General features: G+C 40.2%; 1 protein-coding gene across 1 annotated transcript in view; it reads right to left on the reverse strand.

The window, feature by feature from the left end:
• The window catches only part of LOC117933260 (protein ENHANCED DISEASE RESISTANCE 2-like), an 89,022-nt gene that overhangs the window by 44,132 nt on the left and 20,161 nt on the right, over positions 1–24,729 (reverse strand). Inside the window, exons 6-9 of the mRNA XM_034854646.1 lie at positions 19,146–19,213; positions 18,903–19,058; positions 18,696–18,736; positions 18,494–18,594 (exon numbers count right to left, since the gene is read on the reverse strand). Coding sequence (XP_034710537.1) covers positions 18,494–18,594; positions 18,696–18,736; positions 18,903–19,058; positions 19,146–19,213 — 366 coding nt within the window. The remainder of the gene's footprint in view (positions 1–18,493; positions 18,595–18,695; positions 18,737–18,902; positions 19,059–19,145; positions 19,214–24,729) is intronic.

Here is a 24,729-nt window from a genome sequence, read left to right on the forward strand (position 1 = left end):
AGAACCAAAACCATTAAATTTGATGGACATCATGTCAAAGATGCTCCTCGGGGGAACCCAATCCATCTTAGCTAATTGAAATAACTTGTGCCACAACCCAATCGTCAAGGATGAATGAAGAAAAATATGATCTGCTGATTCCCCATGCTTCATGGACAGAATAAAAATATCAAGACTAAGGGCTTTGTAGGGTCTTCTCACTTGTAGCATTTCATTAGTATTCACCTTCTTGTGTGCCACTAACCAGACAAAGGACTTCACTTTGAAAGGAACTTGAGAATTCCAAACGAACTTAGAAGAGAAAACCTGAGGAGATCCAGAAAATTGAGATAATGCTAAAAAGAAGAATTTAACTGAAAAAAGCCCTAAAGAAGATAATGGCCAAAATCTGGCATTTGGAACTAAAGAAGATAAATGCAATCCATCGAGAGACCGCATGAGGCCTTCTAAGTCCTCTATCTCAAAATCTGATAGGTTACGACGAAAATTTAAATTCCAAGAGAAAGGACGAGTAGGACCGAGAACTGAAGAAATAGGTATGTTTTTATCCAAGACTACTCTAAATAGTCTTGGATATTGGGTTCCCAAAGGTTGGTCCCCCCACCACAAATCTTCCCAGAATCGAATTCTTTCCCCATTTCCTACCACAAACCGAGTAAACGAGGAAAACTCCTGAAAGACTTGTGCAATAGCCTTCCAAGGACAACGATGTGACCATCTAACTAAAGTGTTAGCATCCCAACCATTGGAGTGTGAACCATAAATTCTTAGTATGACCTGATGCCATAAAGCTGAACCCTCTCTAGGGTACCTCCACAGCCATTTCCCTAAAAGAGCAAGATTCCTTAGAGAAATATTCCCAAAACCCAAACCCCCTATTTCCTTCGGTTTACACACAACATCCCATCTCACTAAATGATCTCTTTTGCCTTCCCCAATCCCTGACCATAAAAAATCCCTTTGCAACCTCTCGATTTTTACAACGATTGAAGCAAGTAACTTAAATAAAGAAAGAAAGTAACAGGGCATATGGGTAAGGCAAGATTGGATAAGAGTTATCCTCCCCCCGAAAGATAAATATGCCTTTTGTCATCCATCTAATCTTCTTGAAATTCTCTCAATCACTGGATCCCAAAATCCACCCGCCCTGGGGTTCCCACCCAAAGGATGACCCAAATAGAGAATAGGCCAGCCAGAAGCCTTGTAGTCAAGCATCTCAGCCAATCTTGAAAGATGAGCTTAATCCAAATTGATACCATAAATATTACTCTTGTTAAGGTTGACCTTAAGCCCAGAAATATGCCCAAACGCTAACAAAAGACTCTTGAGAGTCTGCAAATCTTCCTCCCTAGTGTTAGAAAAGAAGATGGTATCATCGGCAAATTGCAAATGAGATACCCTAGTTCTGTTTCTACCCACCTTGAAACCCTCCAACATATTTCTCTCCTCTACTCTCAAAAGCATCCTACTCAGTACATTTGCTACTAAAGTAAACAAAAAAGGGGATAAAAGGTCACCTTGTCTTAATCCTCTTGATGCCTTAACCCAACCTTTAGCGCTACCATTCACTGATACTGCATAAGATACCGAGGACAAGCATCCACTCATCCGTTTCCTCCATCTAGGGCTGAACCCCTTCTTCTCCAACACTTGATCCAAAAAATCTCACCTTACATGATCGTAAGCCTTTTCAAAGTCAATTTCGAATACGACACCTTCCTCCCCTGATCATCTTCTCTCATACACTATCTCATTCGCTATGAGAATCGCATCCAATATTTGTCTCCCTTGAACAAAAGCGCCTTGAGTAGAATGGATGGTTTCATGTAGAACCCCTCTTAGACGCCCTAAGAGCACTTTGGCTATTATCTTGTAGAGACTAGTGATCAAACTAATGGGTCTAAAATCTAAGATTTTCTTTGTCATACTCTTTTTGGGCAGTAGAACAATGAAAGAGGCATTAGTGCTTTGATTGATAACTCCGCTCCTATGAAATTCTGCGAACACTCTCACTAGTTCCTCCTTAATCACATCCCAACAATCTTGGAATACTACAATAGTAAAGCCATCAGGCCCCGGAGCCTTGTCCCTATCCAACTGAAAAATGGCCTTAGAAATCTCTTCTTCAGTGAAAGGAGAATCCAACCTTATCCCGCTCTCTTCCGAAATAGGGGACCAATCTAATCCTTCAATACTCCAAGACTCTCCTATAGGACTTGCGTAGAGTTTTTCAAAGTAAATTAAGATCTCCTCTATGATTCTCTCGGCATTATTCAACACTAAGCCCCTTTCATTTTCCAACTCCTTGATATATTTCCTATTTCGCCTGCCATTAGCCACTTTATGAAAAAACTTAAGAGTTGCAATCCCCTTCCTTAACCCATGTCACCCTATCTTTTTGTCGCCAATGGATTTCCTCCCTCAAAATTAATTCCTTTAGCTCCCCTTTTCTTAAGGCTCTTTGATCTAACAATTCAGAGGTGAGACCCCCTTCCTGCTCAATGGCATCAAAGTTAGCTAAATCATTGAGGATACTTTTTTTTTTTTTTCCATTAAACTCTCCAAAAGAAAACTTATTCCACTCCTTCAATTTAGCTTTAACAGATTATAATCTCCTCGTGAACTTGTGGCCTTCCCATCCGTTTCCTTGAAAACCCCTCCACCAATTTCTAAAGTTCTCCTTGAATCTAAGATGTTGCAGCCACATATTCTCAAACCTAAAAGGTGTTGGGCCCCACTTGAACGGGTTGGTATCCAAAGCAATTGGCCAATGATCCGAGGTCCTTCTAATAAGGGCTTCTTGAAGGCCTTGGGGAAAGAGCTGCCCCCACTCATTTGAGTAAAGAAAACAATTCAATCTCTTACACACGGGAGACTCTTGCAAATTTGACCAAGTGAATGATGCATTCCGAAGAGGTGGATCAAGCAATTCACATTCTCTAATAAAACTATCAAAGTCCCTCATGTTTGAAGTTAGCCTAGAGCCCCCCAATTTTTCTGAAACTCACAATAATTATACCAAAGACCATTTCTTTCGCTAGGGAACCTCCAAAGCCATTTCCCTAAGAGAGCAATGTTTCCTATCCCTCCCCACAAAGAAACCCTCAGTTAGCCCAATTTCCTCTGCTCTGGTCATCAACCTACTTAGAACATCTGCTACTAAAGTAAAAAGGAAAGGAGAAAGGGGGTCTTCTTGTCTCAAACCTTTAGAGGCCTTAACCGAACCCTTTGCATTCCCATTAACTAGGATTGCAAAACTTGATGAAGACAAACATCCCCTCATCCAAGATGTCCATTTCGGACTAAGCCCCTTCCTTTCTAACACATGATCTAAAAAGCCCCAATCCACATGATCGTAGGCCTTCTCAAAATCGATTTTGAAGACTACCCCTTCCTCCCTTGACCTTCTTTTCTCATCAACCACTTCATTGGCTATCAACACAGCATCCAAAATGTGTCTCCCTTCAACAAAGGCTCCTTGAGAGCCAGAGACTGTTTCATGGAGGACTTTGCGTAAACGTCCTGATAAGACCTTAGCAATTATCTTATATAAACTTGTAACCAAGCTAATAGGTCTATAATCAGAGATTTTAAAAGTTTGGCTTTTCTTAGGCACCAAAGCAATGAAGGTTGCATTTGTACTTCGATTTATTATCCCATTGGTGTGGAACTCAAGAAACACTCTCATAAGATCCTCTTTGATTAGATCCCAACACTCTTGATATACTACAATAATAAAACCATCGGGACCGGGGGCCTTCTCCTTATTCAAATGGAAAACTGCCATTCGTACCTCCTCTTCAGAAAAAGGCATGTCCAGCTAAACCGCACTCTCACCTTGAATAGGGACCCAATCTACTCCTTCAACCTTCCAAGAAGCACCTTCGGGTTTGGAATAGAGTTTCCCAAAGAAATTTACAATCTCCTCAAAGATAACCTCAATGTTGCTTAGAGTCACCCCCCTCTCATAAATCAGAGACTTAATGAACTTCTTGCTTCGCCTTCCATTGGCCATTCTGTGAAAAAACTTAGAATTGCAATCCCCTTCTTTAATCCACTTGACCCTAGATTTTTGTCTCCAATGAACCTCTTCCTTTAATAATTGTTGAATATAATGTATTTATAGTGTATAACATTTCCTTGTTAATATAGGACACATGTATGGTAGTTAGGACTCCTAGCCTTGTATATATATATATATTTCTCAATTGTAAGTAGATATTACATGAATGAGAATTAAGGTCTTTCTTCTTTCTCTCTCTCTCAACATGGTATCAGAGCCAAGGAAGAAAACTTAATTCTTTCCCGTTTCCCGTGTTATCAACTCCGGGAAACCTTTCGGTGACCGTGTTTCATTCCGATCACCTTCCCCATCTCCCAATACTTTCCGGTCAGTTGGATCGTCGACGGAAACCACTCACCGCCGGCGAACTTTTCCGGCGACGTATTTTTCCGACACTGACCATACCAGAAGGAGCGCCTAGAGGAGATCTCCAACTTTTGTGAAGGCACCAACACCAAAAGAGCATCCACGCGCCGGCCACGCGCAATTTTCCGGTCGGCGGCTGCATCTCACGCGCCGGCGCGTGAGGGCGTGTGAGGCCTTTTCCGGCGACGCGCCTCCTCCTCCAGCTTCGCCTGACGCCGACCAGCCTCCCTACCTCCCTGGTTCTCCCATCCGAGCCCTGCACGTACCTCTTTTGGAGATTTTTTGTCTCCGTCGACCCTCCAAACAGTCTTTCCGGCGAAGCTCCGACTACTTTTTCTCCACTCCAATCCCTGCACGTGCCTTGGGAAGTGTTCTTCTACCTTTCTGGTGGTACCACGCCTTGATCTGAGACCGTCTCCCTTTTTCGGTGGTGCCACGCCGCAATCTGAAGCCGTATTAGGCCTCTCTTCGATCCAAACATACTTCATTCTCCAGATAAGTGGATATGGCTACTAAAACTTCCATTTTTTCCTCTGTTATATCTGGATCTCCTATGATTACTTCGGAGAAATTGGTTGGCAGTGACAATTATCTTTCCTGGTCTGCCTCTGTTGAACTTTGGTTTATGGGTCAAGGATATGAGGATCACTTGATTACACAGGAGGCAGATATCCTTGAGGTTGATCGCGTACAGTGGAGGAAGATAGATGCACAGTTATGTAGTGTATTATGGCAATCGGTTGATCCCAAGATTCTTTTTCATTTTCAGGCCTACAAAACTTGTTTTAAATTTTGGACTCAGGCCAAAGGATTATATACGAATGATATCCAACGTCTTTATAAGGGTGGCTTCTGCTATTGTCCATATCAGCCAACAGGACTTGGATCTATCTACTTATATTGGCCAGATTGCCTCTCTTAAGGAGGAGTTCTTGACTGTGATGCCTCTTACTTCTGATGTTGGGGCTCAACAAACACAGTTTGACAAGTTCTTCATGGTTCTTACTCTTATTGGCCTCCGTCCGGATCTTGAGCCTGTCCGCGATCAGATTCTTGGTAGTTCATCAGTTCCGTCCTTGGATGATGTGTTTGCTCGCCTCCTCCGTATCTCCTCCACTCAGACTTTGCCATTTGATAGCACTTCAGATTCTTCTGTGTTAGTTTCTCAAACTAGCTCTCGAGGAGGCCGCAGTGGTACCCGAGGTAGAGGTCAACGTCCTCATTGCACCTATTGCAATAAACTTGGCCACACTCGCGATCGTTGCTATCAGTTACATGGACGACCTCCTCGCACTGCCCATGTGGCCCAGTCCTCTGATTCTCCGCTGCCTCAGCCTTCGAGCTCTTCCGCATCTCAGGCTTCTGTTGCCTCTGTTGCCCAGCCTGGTAATGCCTCTGCCTGCCTTACCCACACATCTTCTCTTGGACCCTGGATTCTAGATTCTGGAGCTTCTGATCACTTATCTGGTAATAAGGATCTTTTCTCCTCTATTACTACTACTTCTGCTTTACCTACTGTTACCTTAGCTAATGGTTCTCAAATTGTGGCTAAAGGTATTGGTTTGGCCCTTCCTCTGCCTTCTCTACCTCTCACTTCTGTCCTTTATACTCCTGAATGTCCTTTTAATCTTATTTCCATCAGCAAAATCACTTGTACTCTTAATTGCTCTATTACCTTTTCTGATAAATTTGTGGCCTTGCAGGATCGGAGTACGAGGAAGACGATTGGCATAGGACGTAAGTCTCAAGGCCTCTATCACCTCACCTCAGATTCATCTCCTGCAGTTTGCATTTCCACTGATGCTCCTCTCCTCATTCACAATCGTCTGGGCCACCCTAGTCTCTCCAAGTTCCAGAAGATGGTCCCTCGTTTTTCCACTTTATCGTCGCTTCCGTGTGAGTCATGTCAGCTTGGGAAACATACTCGTGTCTCGTTCCCAAAGCATTTGAATAATCGGGCAAAGTCTCCTTTTGAGCTTGTCCACACTGATGTTTGGAGTCCTTGTCGGACTGCGTCTACTTTAGGATTTCAGTATTTTGTCACTTTCATTGATGACTATTCTCGATGTACTTGGTTATTTTTAATGAAAAATCGAGCTGAGTTATTCTCTATTTTCCAGAAATTTTATGCTGAAATCCAAACCCAGTTCAATATTTCTATTCGTGTGTTACGCAGTGACAATGCCAGGGAATATTTTTCAGCCCCATTTACTTCGTTTATGTCTCATCATGGGATTCTTCATCAGTCTTCTTGTGCTCATACTCCTCAACAAAATGGGGTAGCTGAACGCAAGAATCGACATCTTGTTGAGACAGCTCGTACTCTCCTCCTCCATAGTAATGCTCCTTTTCGTTTTTGGGAGGACGCTGTTCTTACTGCTTGTTATTTGATTAATCGTATGCCTTCCTCTGTCTTACATGATCAAATTCCTCACTCCCTTCTCTTCCCTGACCAACCACTTTATTTCCTTCCTCCTCGTGTCTTTGGTTGTACTTGCTTTGTTTATATTCTCACTCCTGGACAGGACAAGCTTTCCGCCAAAACCATGAAGTGTTTCTTCTTGGGATACTCCAGACTTCAGAAGGGTTATCATTGTTATTCCCTTGAGACTCATCGATACTTTATCTCCGCTGATGTCACCTTCTTTGAGAACTCACCATTCTTTTCCACCACTTCTGAGTCTCTTCCTGTTTCTGAAGTCTTGCCTATTCCCATTGTCTCCCCACCTGATGTTATGCCTCCTCGACCACTTCAGGTTTATCATTGTCGCCCTCGTGTCATTGATCCTCTCCTTTTTGCTGAGGCACCTGCTGACTCACTTCCTATCCCTTCGGCTTCACCTGCCCCGGCTCTGCCTTCTCCTAATGACTTACCCATTGCTGTTCGGAAAGGTACTCGCTCTACTCATAATCCTCATCCTATTTACAATTTTTTGAGTTATCATCGATTATCTTCACCCTATTCTGCTTTTGTTTCTGCTATATCCTCTGTTTCTCTTCCAAAGAGCACCCATGAAGCTCTTTCCCATCCAGGCTGCCGACAGGCAATGGTGGATGAAATGGCTGCTCTGCACTCTAATGGCACTTAGGATCTTGTTGTTTTACCCTCTGGTAAATCTACCGTTGGCTGTTGTTGGGTCTACGCAGTTAAGGTTGGTCCTGATGGTCAGGTTGATCGCCTTAAGGCCCGCTTAGTTGCTAAAGGCTATACTCAGGTTTATGGTTCTGATTATGGTGACACATTCTCCCCTGTTGCCAAGATTGCTTCTGTCCGCTTGCTTCTCTCCATGGCTGCTATGTGTTCTTGGCCTCTTTATTAGTTGGATATTAAAAATGTCTTCCTTCATGGTGATCTTGCTGAGGAAGTTTATATGGAGCAACCTTCTGGTTTTGTTGCTTAGGGGGAGTCTGGTTTAGTGTGCATTTTACGCCGTTCTCTATATGGCTTGAAACAATCTCCTCGAGCATGGTTTGGCCGTTTTAGTTCTGTTGTTCAAGAGTTTGGCATGCTTCGCAGTACAGCAGACCATTCAGTTTTCTATCATCATAACTCTTTGGGGCAGTGTATTTATCTGGTTGTTTATGTGGACGACATCGTCATTACAGGCAGTGATCAGGATGGTATTCAGAAACTAAAGCAACATCTTTTTACCCACTTTCAGACCAAAGACTTGGGGAAACTCAAGTATTTCTTAGGAATTGAGATAGCTCAATCTAGTTCTGCTGTGGTCCTTTCCCAAAGGAAGTATGCTTTAGACATCCTGGAAGAAACCGGTATGTTAGACTGTAAACCGGTAGACACACCTATGGATCCGAATGTCAAACTTGTACCAGGACAAGGGGAGCCTTTAGGAGACCCCGGAAGATATCGACGGCTCGTAGGTAAATTGAACTATCTCACCATTACTCGTCCAAACATTTCTTTTCCTGTGAGTGTTGTTAGTCAATTTCTACAGTCACCATGTGATAGCCATTGGGATGCCGTAATCCGCATTCTTCGATATATCAAAAGTACACCAGGCCAAGGTGTGTTGTACAAGAACAGAGGTCATACTCAGGTTGTTGGTTACACAGATGCAGATTCGGCTGGCTCACCCACAGATAGACGTTCCACTTCAGGATACTATGTTTTTATTGGAGGTAATCTAATATCTTGGAAGAGTAAGAAACAAGATATAGTGGCCAGATCTAGTGTTGAAGCCGAGTATCGAGCTATGGTTGAGACATCTTCTTCGAGAGTTGAGATTTGGAAAGGATGAACAGATGAAACTCATCTGTGATAACCAGGCTGCATTACATATTGCATCCAATCTAGTCTTTCATAAAAGGACCAAACATATTGAAGTTGACTGTCATTTCATTAGAGAGAAGATCGCATTAGGATGTGTTGCTACAAGTTTTGTTAATTCAAATGATCAACTAGCTGACATCTTCACTAAATCTCTCAGAGGTCCTAGGATTAAATATATTTGTAACAAGCTTGGTGCATATGACGTATATGCTCCAGCTTGAGGGGGAGTGTTGAATATAATGTATTTATAGTGTATAACCTTTCCTTGTTAATATAGGACACATGTATGGTAGTTAGGACTCCTAGCCTTGTATATATATATATTTCTCAATTGTAAGTAGATATTACATGAATGAGAATTAAGGTCTTTCTTCTTTCTCTCTCTCTCAACAATAACAAATCCTCTAGCTCCCTTCTTCTTAAGGTCCTTTCTGATACCAAATCAAGATTCAAATTCCCTTCTTGTTCAATTAGATCAATTCTACCTAAGTCCAAAAGAATGAGTTTATTCCTCTCTCTTAAATCTCCAAAGGCCACTTTATTCCAATCTTTTAACTTTGATTTAACAAACTTTAATTTCCTCATGAACATGTGACCTTCCCAACCTTCAACTGTACACTCTTGCCACCAATCACTAAACTTCTCCTTAAACTCAGGATGGAGCAACCACATAGTCTCAAACCTGAAAGGAGTCGGACCCCATTTTAAAGGATTAGTTTCCAAACAAATTGGGCTATGATCTGAGGTCCATCTAGGAAGCGCCTCTTGAAGACTTTGAGAGAAAAAAGAATCCCACTCAGAAGAAAACAAGAACCTATCCAACCTCTTGCAAATAGGATGAACTTGCATGTTTGACCAAGTAAAAGCCGCATTTCTCAGAGGGGGATCCAACAAACCACTCTCCCTTGTAAACTCGTCAAAACACCTCATGTTGAAAGTTAACCTAGAATCACCCAGTTTCTCAGAGATCCTCCTGATTACATTAAAATCCCCTCCTACACACCACATTAGGAAGGTCAGACCATACAAGTCTTGAAGCTCCAACCAAAAGTCCTTCCTCCACAAAGACTTATTTGGGCCATACACTGAAGTTAATCAAAAAGACCCTTCCTCACCAGAGTTCAACTTCACAATTACTAGGAAAATCCTAACACCTTCTCTGTACACTTGAACTTATTTGAATCCCACATAATCACAATCCCCCCTGAAGCCCACAAGCAGGAAGAGCAGCCCACTCCATACTTCTACCTTTCCAAACACTACTCACAAACCTCCTATCCCAAATTTCTCTCTTTGTTTCCTGAAGCATCACAACATCTAGACTTTGAGAACTTAAAAACCTTCTAACAATCCTCCTTTTCTTCTTGGAACCTAATCCTCTTGTATTCCAACTTAAGATCTTCATGTAAACAAAAGAAACCCAGCACAAACTGCAACCGAAACTAAGCCTCTCCCTAGGTTCCACAATCATTTTTCCTCTTCCTTCTAAAATAGACCTTGTCCGCATAAAGAGTACTCTTGCTGTCTACTTCCACACCTTTTCCATTATCTCTGACACTTCTAATCCTCAAACTCTCCAAAACTGACTGAACCTTGACCATCTTCCTAGGTGTGAGGCCCTCAATCTGAAACCTTCCAACGGGAGAGTGCGAGGTTCTGGCTCTGGGGACAAAGCCTTGCCTGAGACGCAAAGCTCTTCTAGGTTACTAAGTGATTCCCTAAGGACAGGACAGTATTTAAAAATTCAGTTAGAGGCTTCTACAGGAGACACCACACCTTCAGAACAAGACACGCCAACACGATGACTAAGCTCACCACCAGGAAGAATCGAAAATGGAACACCCTGAGAAGGAAGGGCTGACTCCATCGGATACGGAAAAAAAGGCTGACACCAAAACGGACAAACAGCAGAAACAAAGGAAATGGGAAGAGATTTGGGAGCAAAAGCCTCAGCCAAAGGATGGCCCTGCTCAGAGGAAGCTGAGAAAGGAGGACACACCTTGTTTGCCAAACCGCAACGCGAAAACCCAAAAATAAAAGAGAAAATTGGAAATGGATATAAAAGAGGCTCCTACTATTGGAGAAGCAGAATCCTTGATCAGAAACTCATCTAAAAAAATGATTTTTCAAGGAATGATTAAAGAGGAAAAAAAACCAACAAAGCACCTCGTTTAGCTACTCAAAAACCCTAGGAAGGGAAACAAAAATTAAATTATGGATCTAACTCCTTGCAATGATTTATTTCACAAAATAAAAAAGAAACGAAAACTTCAATTCCATCAACCAAATGATCATATTCTTTTGCCCTAAAAATAATATTTTATTGTACTTATGGAACGAATGAATTTTGTTTAAAAATAAAAATCCTTGTTTGGTTCCTTAGAAAAAAAAGCAAACGTCCATAAGCCAAACTCTACCTTCCTCCAAAAAAAAAAAGAAAAAAAGAAAAAGAAGAAGAAGGGGAGAATTTCTCAGGAAATAAGCCAAAACAAAGAAAGGAAAAATGAGATTAAAAAAAAATACAAAAGGAGAGAATTTCTCAGGAAACAAACAAAAACAGAGAAAGGAAAAATGAGATTAAAAACTAAAAAACAAAATATGTTCCTTGTTGTGCTCGTCGATGGCGAATCAGACAAGGTTTTCGATCTCAAGTGCGTTTTGAGATCCATTAGAATCTTGAATTCCTCTAATAGTGGCCATTCTAAGGCTTCAACTTCAATTTGGGGATTTAGGAATCCACCTGACGATCAAAGGAAGGAGGAGGGCAAGCTAGGGTCTAGGGGATTTGAAGATTTGAAAATGAAATGACAATTTTGCCCTCATTTAAACATGTCACATGTTTAGCACATGTGTCTTCCATTCATTATAGCTAACGTCATCGTACAATAAATGCACATTGCATGCAATTATAAAGCATTGAGGGTACATTGCTCGATTTTAAACTCAATGAGGCAATGTGCAAAACACGCTATAAGTTAGGGGGGTAAAGTGTAATAAACCCTTTTTTCAGAAAATACTTTGTTTTCAGAATCAGTTCTCAAAAAACATAAGCTCTCTCTGTGAAAACCCCGGGAGATGGTCTCTGTTGTTGCCTGAAACGGTTGGAAGAGATCATTGGTTGGGAGTGATGGAAAGATTTGATGTGGAAAGAAAGGCTTTTCAGGTAAAGTTTGAAGGCATCAATGGGGGAATGTGGATTTCAATAACAGAGAGAAGTCGAGGTTTTGTTATTTCGTTAGGCTTTGGAGAGGAGGAGTTGGATTGGTTGTTGGAACATTTGAAGAAAGCTGTGGAGTTGGAGGCTTCCAGGGGTTTTACTCGGAAGATGAGGGGCAAAACGAGGACGCATTTGATGGAGATTTGCTTCAATAGTAGAGGGAGATTTATGAAAATTACAGAATTTGTTACAAAGAGAAAACCTCTAGTGCTAGTTGTTCCTGAGGGTGTTAAAGGCAATGGGTGGGAAACCCTTAGGAAGGCGATTTCTAGAGTCCAAGATGTGTCTGATCAGGCTGTAAGAGCCTCGAAGGAGAAGGATAAAGAGTCTCAGGTGAGCAAAGGAATGTACAGAGAAGGGCAGTCCTATGCAGATGTGGTTGCAGAGAAAGGACATAGAAACAGAGCTTCGGTGCCAGTTGGAAAATGGGCAAGAGCTGTAATTTGTGAAAGTAAAGGAAAAATATTGGATTGGTTTGATGTAGGAAAAGTTATTGCCAGGATGATGGGTACGAAAGGGATGGTGTTTGTAACTCCCATTTCCGAATACAAGGGGTGCTTTTTGGTGGATTCGGCAAAGAGAGCTATGTGGTTTCAAGATCAAGGGAGTTTAACAGTGAGAGGAGGGGTTGTTGCGTTGAGGAAATGGTCGCCAAAAGAAAACTCCGTTGTTGGTGGAAAGTTTAGAAAGGGTTGGTTAGAATTGAGAGGCCTTCCTTTCCATCTATGGGATGAGTTTCAGTTGAGGTACATTTTGCAGAAATGGGGGAGGGTAACGAAGGTGGCAAAGGAAACTCTGAAGCTCGTAGACTTGTCGAAGGTAAAGATGTGGGTGGAGATGCATCCAAATGTCGTGCTACCAGCGTTGCTAGAGGTGGAAGATGGAGCCTGGTCATTTACGGTTGCAGTTTCCGTCATCGGAGAAGCTGAAGAAGACATTCTTCTCAGGCCAGAGTTAAATCGTAGCAAGGACGAAGTAACGTCAACGGAAGGTTGCGTCTATCAGAGGCCAAAGAACGTTGAAGGGCTACGAGCTACTGCTAAGGATAATGAGTACCATAGATGGAGGCCTCGTCATCGCTCCTGTGCTCAGTCTTCAGTTTCAAATTCAGCTACTAAAGTGGAGAAAGGAAGGGGGAAGAGCTGTTTGGGCCCAACGGCAAGAAGTGTTGACGGGCCAACAAAACTAGAAGCCGTTTTTAAAGGCCGTTTTGCTAGGGCCCATTTTGAGGAGAAGAACATTGGGCCTTTTGCGGGTCCAGTCCACGAAACTGAAGTAGGGTCTTCTAATGGTGGCCCAGCAACGCCTTCGTCTTCAAAGCTTCAGCGATCAGGAACCTCTGCAAAGGAGGTGATGCCGATAGCACATTCTCAAGAGTCAGCAAAGCTAAAAGGCAACTCAGTTACTGCAAGACGCAAGGCGAGGAGTTGGCCGCCGAGCCTAAAGGTGACGTCTCTTACCCCAAAGCGCAACCTAGATGGGGATGGCGCACCGGAAGTAAATCGAGGCTTTATTTGGGGCAGATCATCTTCAAAAAGGGCACCCTTTCTCCTGTTTCAGAAAAATCCCGACACTTCACAGGGGGGACAGAGGGAGACGAAGGGATCTCGCCTTGCAACTGGGTAAAAAAGGTACGTCCTCCTTCCTTAGCTCTCTATAAGAAGGGTCTTCCTTTGGTTAGGGCTTTTAATCCAAATATTCTTTCCAACTCCTCTGTTTCTTCGGTTCTTCCTTCTCGATGTCAGGCTTTTTCTCCGATTCCGTTGGAGTCAAGCCTTGTCTCTCAGCGTAGTCCCTTTCCGAAATTTGCTGTTGTTGAGCCCAATCGTCCTGTTGGTGTGTCCCATTCTGAAGGAGTGGCGTTTCCCCTAGAAACCTCTAACCGAAATTCTGAAGACTGGCCTTTATTTAAGGATTCTCTAAGTAGCCCAGAGAAGCTTTGTGTCTCAGGGAAGGCTCCGTCCCCAAACCCAGAACCTCTCATCCTCCCGTTGGAAGGTTTTCAGGTTGAGGGACTCACGCTTGGAAAAATGGTCAAGGTTCAGTCGGTTTTGGAGAGTTTGAGGATCAGAATTGTCAGAGAAAATGGAAAAGGTGCGGAAGAAGAAAACCAGGTAATTCTTTTACGGACAAGGTTTATTTCAGAAGGAAGAGGAAAAATGCTTCTGGAAACCGAGGAGAGGATTAGGTTTGGGTGCTGGTTGTGCTGGGTTGTTTTTGGTTTTTATGAAGATTTTAAGCTGGAATACGAGAGGATTAGAATCCAAGAAGAAAAGGAGGACTGTCAGAAGGTTTTTAAGTACTCAAAATCCAGATATTGTGATGTTTCAGGAAACAAAGAGGGAAACTTGGGACCGGAGGTTTGTGAGCAGTGTTTGGAAAGGCAAGAGCTTGGAGTGGGCTGCTCTTCCAGCTTGTGGGGCTTCAGGGGGGATTGTGATTTTGTGGGATTCTAGTAAGTTCGAGTGTACAGAGAAGGTGTTAGGATCCTTTTCTGTAACTGTGAAGTTTAACTCTGGTGAGGAAGGATCTTTTTGGTTAACTTTAGTGTATGGCCCGATTAATCCGTTGTGGAGGAAGGACTTTTGGTTGGAGCTTCAAGACCTATATGGTCTAACTTTCCCAAGGTGGTGTGTAGGAGGGGATTTTAATGTTATTAGGAGGATATCTGAGAAATTGGGTGAGACCAGATTAACTTTCAACATGAGGTGTTTTGATGAGTTTATAAGGGAGAGTGGCTTGCTTGACCCCCCTCTAAGGAATGCGGCTTTTACATGGTCAAACATGCAAGTTGATCCTATTTGTAAGAGATTGGATAGGTTCTTGTTTTCTTCTGAGTGGGATACCTTTTTCTCTCAAAGTTTTCAAGAGGCGCTTCCTAGATGGACCTTTGACCATAGCCCTATTTGTTTGGAAACTATTCCTTTAAAGTGGGGTCCGACTCCTTTTTAGGTTTGAGAATATGTGGTTGCTCCATCCTGAGTTTAAGGAGAAGTTTAGAGTTTGGTGGCAAGAGTGTACGGGTGAAGGGTGGGAAGGTCATAAGTTTATGAGGAAATTAGAGTTTGTTAAGTCAAAGTTGAAAGAGTGGAATATAATGGCCTTTGGTGTTTAAAAGAGAGAAAAAAGCTCATTCTTACGGACTTAGGTAGAATTGATCTAATTGAACAAGAAGGGAATTTGAATCTTGATTTGGTGTTAGAAAGGACCTTAAGAAGAAGGGAGTTCGAGGATGTGTTATTAAAGGAAGAGGTTCAATGGAGACAAAAATCTAGGGTTAAGTGGATTAAAGAAGGGGATTGTAACTTTAAATTCTTTCATAGAGTGGCCACAGGTAGGAGAAGTAGGAAGTTCATTAAGTCTCTGATTTCTAAGAGGGGGGAGACTTTAAACAACATTGAGGTTATTTCTGAGGAGATTGTTAATTTCTTTGGGAATCTTTATTCCAAACCTGTAGGTGAGTCTTGGAGGGTTGAAGGAATTGACTAGGTCCCTATTTCTAGAGAGAGTGGAGTTTGGCTGGATAGGCCTTTTACTGAAGAGGAGGTTCACATGGCAGTTTTCCAATTGAATAAGGAAAAGGCCCCTGGTCCTGATGGTTTTACTATTGCAGTTTATCAAGAGTGTTGGGATGTGATAAAAGAGGATCTTATGAGGGTGTTTCTCGAGTTCCACACCAATGGGGTAATAAACCAAAGTACAAATGCGACCTTCATTGCTTTGGTGCCTAAGAAAGTCAATCTTTTAAAATCTCAGATTATAGACCTATTAGCTTGGTTACAAGTTTGTATAAGATAATTGTTAAGGTCTTATCAGGGCGTTTACGCAAAGTTCTTCATGAAACAATATCTGGTTCTCAAGGAGCCTTTGTTGAAGGGAGACACATTCTAGATGCTGTGTTGATAGCCAATGAAGTGGTGGATGAGAAAAGAAGGTCAAGGGAGGAAGGAATTGTTTTCAAAATCGATTTTGAGAAGGCCTATGATCATGTGGATTGGGCCTTCTTAGATCATGTGCTTCAAAGGAAGGGGTTCAGCCATAAATGGAGATCGTGGATAAGGGGTTGTTTGTCTTCTTCTAGTTTTGCAATCCTAGTTAATGGGAATGCAAAGGGTTGGGTTAAGGCTTCTAGACGTTTGAGACAAGGAGACCCTCTCTCTCCTTTCCTTTTTACTTTAGTGGTAGATGTTCTAAGTAGGTTGTTGTTTAGAGCAGAGGAAACTAGGCTTACTGAGGGTTTTTCTGTGGGGAAGGATAGGACAAGAGTGTCTTTGTTACAGTTTGCAGATGACACTATCTTTTTCTCTAAAGCCTCTATGGAACATCTTCAAAACCTCAAGATTATCCTTTTGGTTTTTGGGCAAGTTTCTGGTTTAAAAATCAACTTAGAGAAAAGCACCATTTCAGGTATTAACACTAGGCAGGAGTTATTGTCTAGTCTCGCCTCGGTTTTTTATTGTAGAGTGTCTAAGTGGCCTTTATCTTATTTAGGTCTTCCTTTGGGAGGGAACCCAAAGACAATAGGCTTTTGGGACTCGGTGGTTGAGAGAATTTCGAGAAGGTTGGATGGTTGGAAAAAGGCCTATTTGTCTTTGGGAGGGAGGATTACTTTAATTCAGTCTTGTTTGTCTCACATCCCTAGTTACTTCCTCTCCCTCTTTAAAATCCCAGCTTCAATTGCTTCAAAGATTGAGAAGATGCAAAGGAATTTTCTGTGGTCTGGGGCAGGGGAAGGGAAGAAAGATCATCTTGTCAGATGGGAGGTTGTTATCAGACCAAAGGAGTTGGGAGGTTTGGGTTTTGGGAAGATTTCTTTGAGAAATATTGCTCTCTTAGGGAAATGGCTTTGGAGGTTCCCTAGAGAAAGGAGTGGTCTTTGGCATAAGGTTATAGTGAGTATATATGGGACACATCCTAATGGATGGGACGCCAACATGGTGGTTAGATGGTCACACAGATGTCCTTGGAAGGCTATTGCTCAAGTTTTCCAGGAATTTTCCCCTTTTGTTCGCCTAGTGGTGGGCAATGGGGAGAGAATTCGCTTTTGGGAAGATCTTTGGTGGGGTAACCAATCTTTGTGCTCGCAATTTGCTGATTTTTATAGAGTTATTTCTGTGAAAAACCTCACTGTTTCAAATGTCCTTGGCAATTCCTTTCCATTGGCTTGGAATTTAAATTTTCGCCGCAATCTTACCGATTCAGAAATTGATCTCCTTCAAAGATTAATGTCCTCCCTCAGTTCAATGCGTTTCTCTCCTTCTTTGGCAGATTCTAGAGCGTGGTCTTTGTCTTCATCAGGCTTGTTTTCAGTGAAATCTTTTTTCTTGGCCTTGTCAAAAGTCTCTAATCCTATTTTGTTCCTTCCGGCCAAGTTTTTGTGGAGTTCAAAAGCCCCTTCAAAGGTTAAGGCCCTCGCTTGGATAGTAGCTCATGGGAAGGTGAACACCAATGATAAGTTGCAATTGAGAAGACCCTACAAGTCCCTCTGTCCTCAATGGTGCATTCTTTGTAAAGGAAATGGAGAGTCGATTGATCACCTTTTTCTTCATTGTCCTGTTACCATTGGACTCTGGAACAAGTTGTTCAAGCCAGCTAGGTTGGTTTGGGTCACTCCAAGGAGTTTTGAGGACATGTTGGTTATTGCTTTTAAAGGCTTGGGGAACTCCTTAAGAGGCAAGACTCTTTGGCAAGTTGCTTGCCTTACTTTGGTTTGGATAGTGTGGCAAGAGCGAAACAATAGGATTTTTGAGGATAAGGGGAGATCGGAAGAGACGTTATGGGATTTGATTCTGTTCTATTCCTCTCTTTGGGCTTCTTGTTCTGCAGCTTTTAGAGGAGTTCCTTTAAATGTGTTACAACTCAACTGGAGTGAGGTTTGCGCTTCAAAAGTTTGAGTTTGTGGGGGTTTCTCTTTGTTTTTAGCTAATGTTGGGTGTTTTTTCTGTTGTTCAGATTGTGTAGGAAGGATCTTTCATCCTTCTAGTGGTTTCTTTTGTTTCTTTTTTCTTTTCTTTCTCCTGTATCTTTCCTTCTATTAATATATTTCTCTTCGTTTCTGAAAAAAAAAAAAAAGTGTAATAAACCCTAAAAATTATTTAATTTATTTTCATAAGTTTTGGATATTTTAACCATAAAACATAACTGATGCACGTAAGGTAGTAAATATATTCGGTTTGATACGTTATATGTCATGTATGAATGCTCATATTATGAACTTTAAACTAAGAATCATGTCAATGAGTATATGCTTTTCATAAGGTGTCAAGAAAATCCTATCAAAAAATTAATAAATGGTCCAAAAAATCAGTAAAAGATGAGGCAAATTTCATGAGAAGTAATTCCCATCACTGTAACTTTGACTTGCATAGGGGCATGACCACTTTTATGTATGCTATAAAGAAAGAACATGCAAAAGTTTCTAAAAGAAAATAACTTAAATGAGCTTTGAAGCAGACCTGCCGGATAATATATACAGAATACATTCTTCAAACGACCATAATAATGACCATTTGGAATTAATTCATAAAAATCTTTACTTGGAATAGAAGGAACTTACTCAAACCGTGTTCCATCCATGCTCATTACAAGCTCAAATATTTCTTCACAGGTTGCCTTCACAACCCCTACTGCTTTCATTGCTCTACTACAGCTCCTTGGCTGCAAAAAGAAAGGTACATGTTACGTTGATAAGAAATAGCCTACTGCAAAAGCAAAATCATGAGATGGCTGTAGAATGAAATAAAGAAACAATGCCTTACAAGATAATCAACTTCAAGAAGCTCTTCAAAAATTCGAAGTCCTGCAATTATCCAGACGAAATGTAATTAATAATTCATGGATTTAATTATGGGATATCCAGTTACTCAATTGTCTGACTTCCCTCCCTGGATAGGTTATCTTGATTCCTTGATTATCATCTGTGTTAAACAGAAAAAATAATGCAAATGGCTGCAAAAATGATTTACCATTTTGGCATTGGAGAAGACGCCAATGCTTTTTGGGAAAGGCTTGATTGTTTTCTTTTTCTTTTTGATCAGAGGAAAAGGCTTGATTGTTGATATCCTGGTTTGACAATTCTGAATCCATTTCTCGAGTCCAGTCAAACACTGAGTCAGGAAAACCTGCCAGTTAAAGGAAGATGATGAGACTCAAACAGGAATTATACTGAACCAGTTATGAGTCAAGAAATAAAGGAAATCGAAGGCAACCATTTCCAATTGTTTTTCTCCGAACCAAAGCACAATGAGTATCTTCTTCATCATCCTCTGCACTAAACCTATACAGAAATTTCAAATGGATGAGGAATATTCCCAATCTAAGATGTTCTGAGAAAAAGGTGGAGTAATCTAAATAATATGTTCAACATAAGTAATATCAATGAATCCTAGAGAAAAATAAAAAAATAAAAAGCATCAAACCAAATTGTAGAATTCACAGCAACACAATCAGAAAAACTTTTGAGGAAGTACATGGAAAAAAATCATCCTTAATCACATTCCAACACTCCTGAAACATTGTAATGGTGAATCTATTAGACCTAGGTGCCTTTTCCTTGTGTAAATAAAACACGGTATCGTAAAACAAAATATATTAAGTCTTTTCTTTTTATTTTTCTTCTTTTTCCTTGTTCTCATGTTAGTCTTTCTATGAGAAGTGATAGCTTTATACACTTCCAGTACAATAACAATAACCACACTTTTTTATCATCACTAACCTCCTCCCTAGATTAGTCCTTTCCACAACTCTAAGAACGTCTTTCTTTTTCTTTTGAGGGAGGAGATTTATGAATTCTCAAAACAACTAACTTAATTGTTCTAGTTTTCTCCCAAATCACCAAAGACTTACAAAAACATCGATCACAAACACAGATTTATAAACACATATCAATGATTGGCATAAGTGCAAATGAAGTAGATTAAGTCTATAAGAAACATAATTTCCAACATGAGTTAGAATCAGATTTCTAGGCTAGCTTCGATGCTCAAATGTAAGGTTTATGAATGGCTAAATAACCTATTCGGGTCTATCCAAAGGCTAGTGTCTTTTAGGATCAAGAAGACAGAATTTAGAGAAGATCAAATGGTTGGAAAAAAGATTTTTTGTCTTTAGGTGGAAGAATTACCGTAATCTAGTCTTGCTTGACTCACATTCCTAATTATTTCCTTTCATTGTATAGTAGTAGCAACAAAGATTGAAAAAATGCAAAGGGATTTTCTATGATCATTGATAGGGGAGGAAAAGAGACCATCTCATTAGCTGAGACATAGTGAGCAAGCCCAAGATGGAAGGGGATTTGGAAAGCGGCTCAAAAGGAGGAAAAGAAATGAATGATAACCCAAAGAGCCTTTGAAGTCCTCACCTTGCCTTAAAAAATCCTCCATTTTTTTCCTGCCAAACAACCCAAATAAACCCGAGACAAGTGGTTTGCCAAAGAACGTTGCCTCTAATGGAGCTTCCCAATCCCTTATATGAGATGATCATCATGTCACAAATACTCCTAGGAAGAACCTAGTCCAAGTTAGCTGATCTGGAAAGTCTATATGTCATAGCCCCAAAGTCAACAAATCAAAGTAAGAAAAGATGATTCATCATTTCTCCACTCTCCATACACAATAAGCCAACATCAAAACTAAGGGCTTTGTAGGATTTTCTCAATTGTAGCATGCCATTTGTGTACACTTTCTTGTGTGCCATTAGCCAAGAAAAGGTCTTGAGCTTAGATGGGAATTTAGATTTCCATACAAATTTAGATGGATAGAACGGAATTAGATTAAATTGGCTACACAAGACTAAAAAGAACGACTTCACTATAAATAATCCTCATGAAGATAACGATCAGCCTCTTGCATCTAGGATGGATGGAAATAAATATAAACAAGTGAGAGAGGACATACGTCTTTCATGATCTTCAACCTTCAAGTCAGAAAGGTTGCAATGGAAATTAAAGTTTGAAGAGCACGGGTAAGTGAAACCAAGAATTGATGAGATAGGAAGGTTTTTAACCATGACAATTCTTAATAGACTTAGGAAATGTGAACGCAAAGTTTCATATCCCTACCACAAATCTTCCTAAAAACAAATTCTCGCCCCATCACCCGCTAGAAAATGAGTATGTTTAGAAAAATCCTGAAAAACAAGTTCAATGACTTTCTAGGTACAGCGATGTCACCACCTAACTATAATCTCGGCATCCTACCTATTAGAATGTGTTCTATAGAGGCTCAAAATAACCTGATACCAAAAAGCATAACTTCCCTTAGGAGACCTCCATAGCCATTTCCCTAAAAGAACATAATTTCTTAGAAAAATCTTCCTAAACCCCTTTCCACCTTAGACTTGCACATTAGGTCCCAACTAATGAGATGGTCTCTCTGGTGCTCTCTAGCCCTTGACCAAAGAAAAATTCCTTACATTTTTTCGATCTTTAATGCAACTAAAATACATATCTTAAAAAGGGACAAGAAATAGCAAGGGATATGAGACAAGCATGATTGGATAATAGTTATCCTTCCATCTAATGACAAAAATTGATCTAATCTTTGTAAAATTCTCTCAATCATCAAATCCCAAAAAACACATGCCTTTGGGTTTCCCATCCCTGGGAACCCAGATAGGGGAGAGGTCAATCAAAGACCTTGCATTCAAGCAACAAGGCCAACCTGGTGATCTAATCTTGACCCATGTCGATGCTAGAGAGAGTACTTTTGTTAAGATTTATCGTAAGTTCAGATATATGCCTAAAAACAAACAAAATTAGCTTAAGATTTTGTTAATCTTTTGAACAAGCTGTGGAAAAAAAAATGGCATCATCTGCAAATTGCAAATGGGACACGCTAGTCTTACTCTTGCCCACAAGAAAGCCTTCCAATAACCAACTCTCCTCTACTCTCAACATCTTACTTAACACATTAGCTACAATGGTGAAGAGGAAATGGGACAATTCTTTGTCTTAAACCTCTAGTTGCTTTAACCCAAGCTTTGGCATTTCCATTTACTAAGACTGTAAAATTTGTTATAAACAAAGAAGCTCTTATCCAAGTCCTCCACCTAGAACTAAACCACTTCCTTTCAAATACATGGTTTAGAAGACCTCAATCCATAGGATTTCAAAACCAATTTTGAAAACCACCCCTTCCTCTTTGGAGCATCTTTCCTCATCAATATGTAATTGGCAATCAGCACTGCATCCAAGATTTGCCTTCCCTGAACAAAAGCTCCTTGTGAAACATGAATAGTTTCATGAAGAACACCTCGTATATGCCCTAATAAGATTTAAGCAATGATCTTATACAAACAAGTGATCATATACAAACAAGTGATCAAACTAATAGATCTGAAGTCTAATATCTTTTGGGTCTAACCCCTTTTTGGCGCAATGAAGGTGGAATTAGTACTTCGATTTATTACCTCACTGTTATGGAATTCCTAGAACACCCTTAATAAATCCCCCTTAATCACATCCCAACACTCTTGAAACACAGCAATTGTGAAACCATCAAACCCAGGAACCTTGTCCTTATCTAACTAAAAAATGGCTTTAAGAATCTCTTCTTCGATAAAGGGGTAGTCCAACCAAGTAACACTCTCTATTGAGATAAGTGGCCAATCTAAACCTTCTAACCTCCAAGACTCTCCAGGGGGACTTCTGTATAGCTTTTTAAAAAAAAATGCAATATCTCCTCTAAAATATTGTCAATGTTATCCAGAAGTGCTCCTTCTTTATTCCCTAAGACCTTAATGTACTTCCTATTACGCCTACCATTAGCCACCCAATGGAAAAACTTCAAATTACATCTTTTTTAACCCACCTCACCCTGGCTTTTTACCTCTGATGCACTTCTTCACTTAACAACAATTCCTCTAGCTTCACATTTCTCAAGGCCCTTAGCACTAAAAGTTCAAGGGATAGATTCCCCTCCTACTCAACAGCATCAATGCTACTAATATAAATAAGGATAATGCTAGTATTGATATTTTCAGTAAAATCCTTCCTTTTAGCCCAAGCTAATCTACCCAAGGTTCAAAGAATCAATCAAGTCCAATATGACTTAGCCGAGTCGTATCCGTCTTAGACCTTTCCACACCGAGTCCAATATCCAATACCATCTTAAACACAGACTTGACCAAGAATTGGTGAAATACAATTAACTCGATCGAGATTCTAAGTTGCCTTGACTGAATCATCCGATTCATCAAAATTTTCTCCAATTAAACCCAAAAATCATTTTCCCCCTTTCAACTCACAACAAAAGAACATCAATTAGGGAGTACAAGTAGAGGCAAACTCTTGGGAAAATTGTTGGTCTCAATTTGATTTAGATAGCATGGCAGGAGAGAAATACAAGGATTTTAGAGGATAAGTGGAGAAGTGTAAAGTTGATATTGGACTTAATTTACTTCAATTCCTTTTTTTTACGCCTCATTAACTTTAGATTTCAAGGGCACTCACTCTGCTTTGTATTCAACTCAATTGGAACTTGGCATATAAATAAATGTTTAAAACAAAAAATCATGGAGCAAAGCTTCAGCCTCCTTTGCAAATGGATTGATTTATGAGGAGAACAGAACCTCACTTCTTTTGTATAGTTGTGTGGTATATAAGACAACACATCTTGTACATAAAATCTTTTTATCAAAGTTTGTATTTGGGAAGATTTCTCATCCTTCTCATGTACTTCTAACTCGGCGTCAATGAACTTTTATTTCAGATTTAAAAAAAAAAAAAAAAAAAACAAAGGCAAAAGGTAAGTATGATTAAGATTTAGTGTGACCAAGAAATTGATATAGGAACTTTGCTTCTTCCTCATTTGTGCAAAATTCCATAACAAGAAATCAAACATTTCAAAGTATTTTGAACAATGGGAGAAAAGTTGTTGTAGAATCTTCTTAACCAAAATGAAGGAATAAAGCATACAACCGTATTTTACTAACTTTTATCATTTACACTAAAAAGATAAAAACCAAGAAGAAGATACAAATGTTGAATATAATGTATTTATAGTGTACAATCTTTCTTTCCTTTCTTAATATAGGTCACATATATGGTATTTAGTTCAACCTAGCCTTGTATATATATTTCTCTATTGTAAGAAGTTAATCATATGAATGAGAATTAAGGTTTACTCTCTCTCTCTCTCTTTCAACAACAAACCTTAAGAATTATGAAAAAGAAAAACTAGGGAGATCCTAAAAATACAAAAACAAAATAAATAATCTAACCTAAGGATCATCAATATAGCTCTAGGGAAAAGTATGTGAAGATAAGAATGATCTTAAGCAGTGAATGAAAGGCACACATACCATTCACTGAATAGATTCAATTTCTACCTATTGGCTTGAGAAGTGCATAAATGTGCCTTGAGTGAATCAAGCATCCTAGTATTCCTCCAAGCTCTAAAGTGTGTCCTAGTTTGAGAAAAGCTTTAGAAACCCATTTTTTGAGTTCTTGACATGACCCGGTTTAGAAGACTGTTTCTTCAACATATTGAACATGTGAACTAATCTATTTACTTAGATTACAAAATTCTCAAAAATTCCTATGTGACACATCTTATTCCAGTGGCCTTTCCCATGAAAATATCAACATGTAAGCATAGCCTAGAAGGTATTCCCGTGAAGGGGACAGCTTCTTTAGCATGAACAAATTTTGCTTAACACTTCTAAGAGCATTAATCTTGATAACTTAAGACACCGTTTTTTTCAGAGCAAGATTCTCTGGTTCTAACAGCTTACTCAATATCTTTGTACACCCAGTTAGAGTCCATTTTTTGAGCTAGCTTCCCTAGTGAACTT

Source organism: Vitis riparia, chromosome 2 (genome assembly GCF_004353265.1).
Source record: "Vitis riparia cultivar Riparia Gloire de Montpellier isolate 1030 chromosome 2, EGFV_Vit.rip_1.0, whole genome shotgun sequence".
Lineage (NCBI taxonomy): Eukaryota > Viridiplantae > Streptophyta > Magnoliopsida > Vitales > Vitaceae > Vitis > Vitis riparia.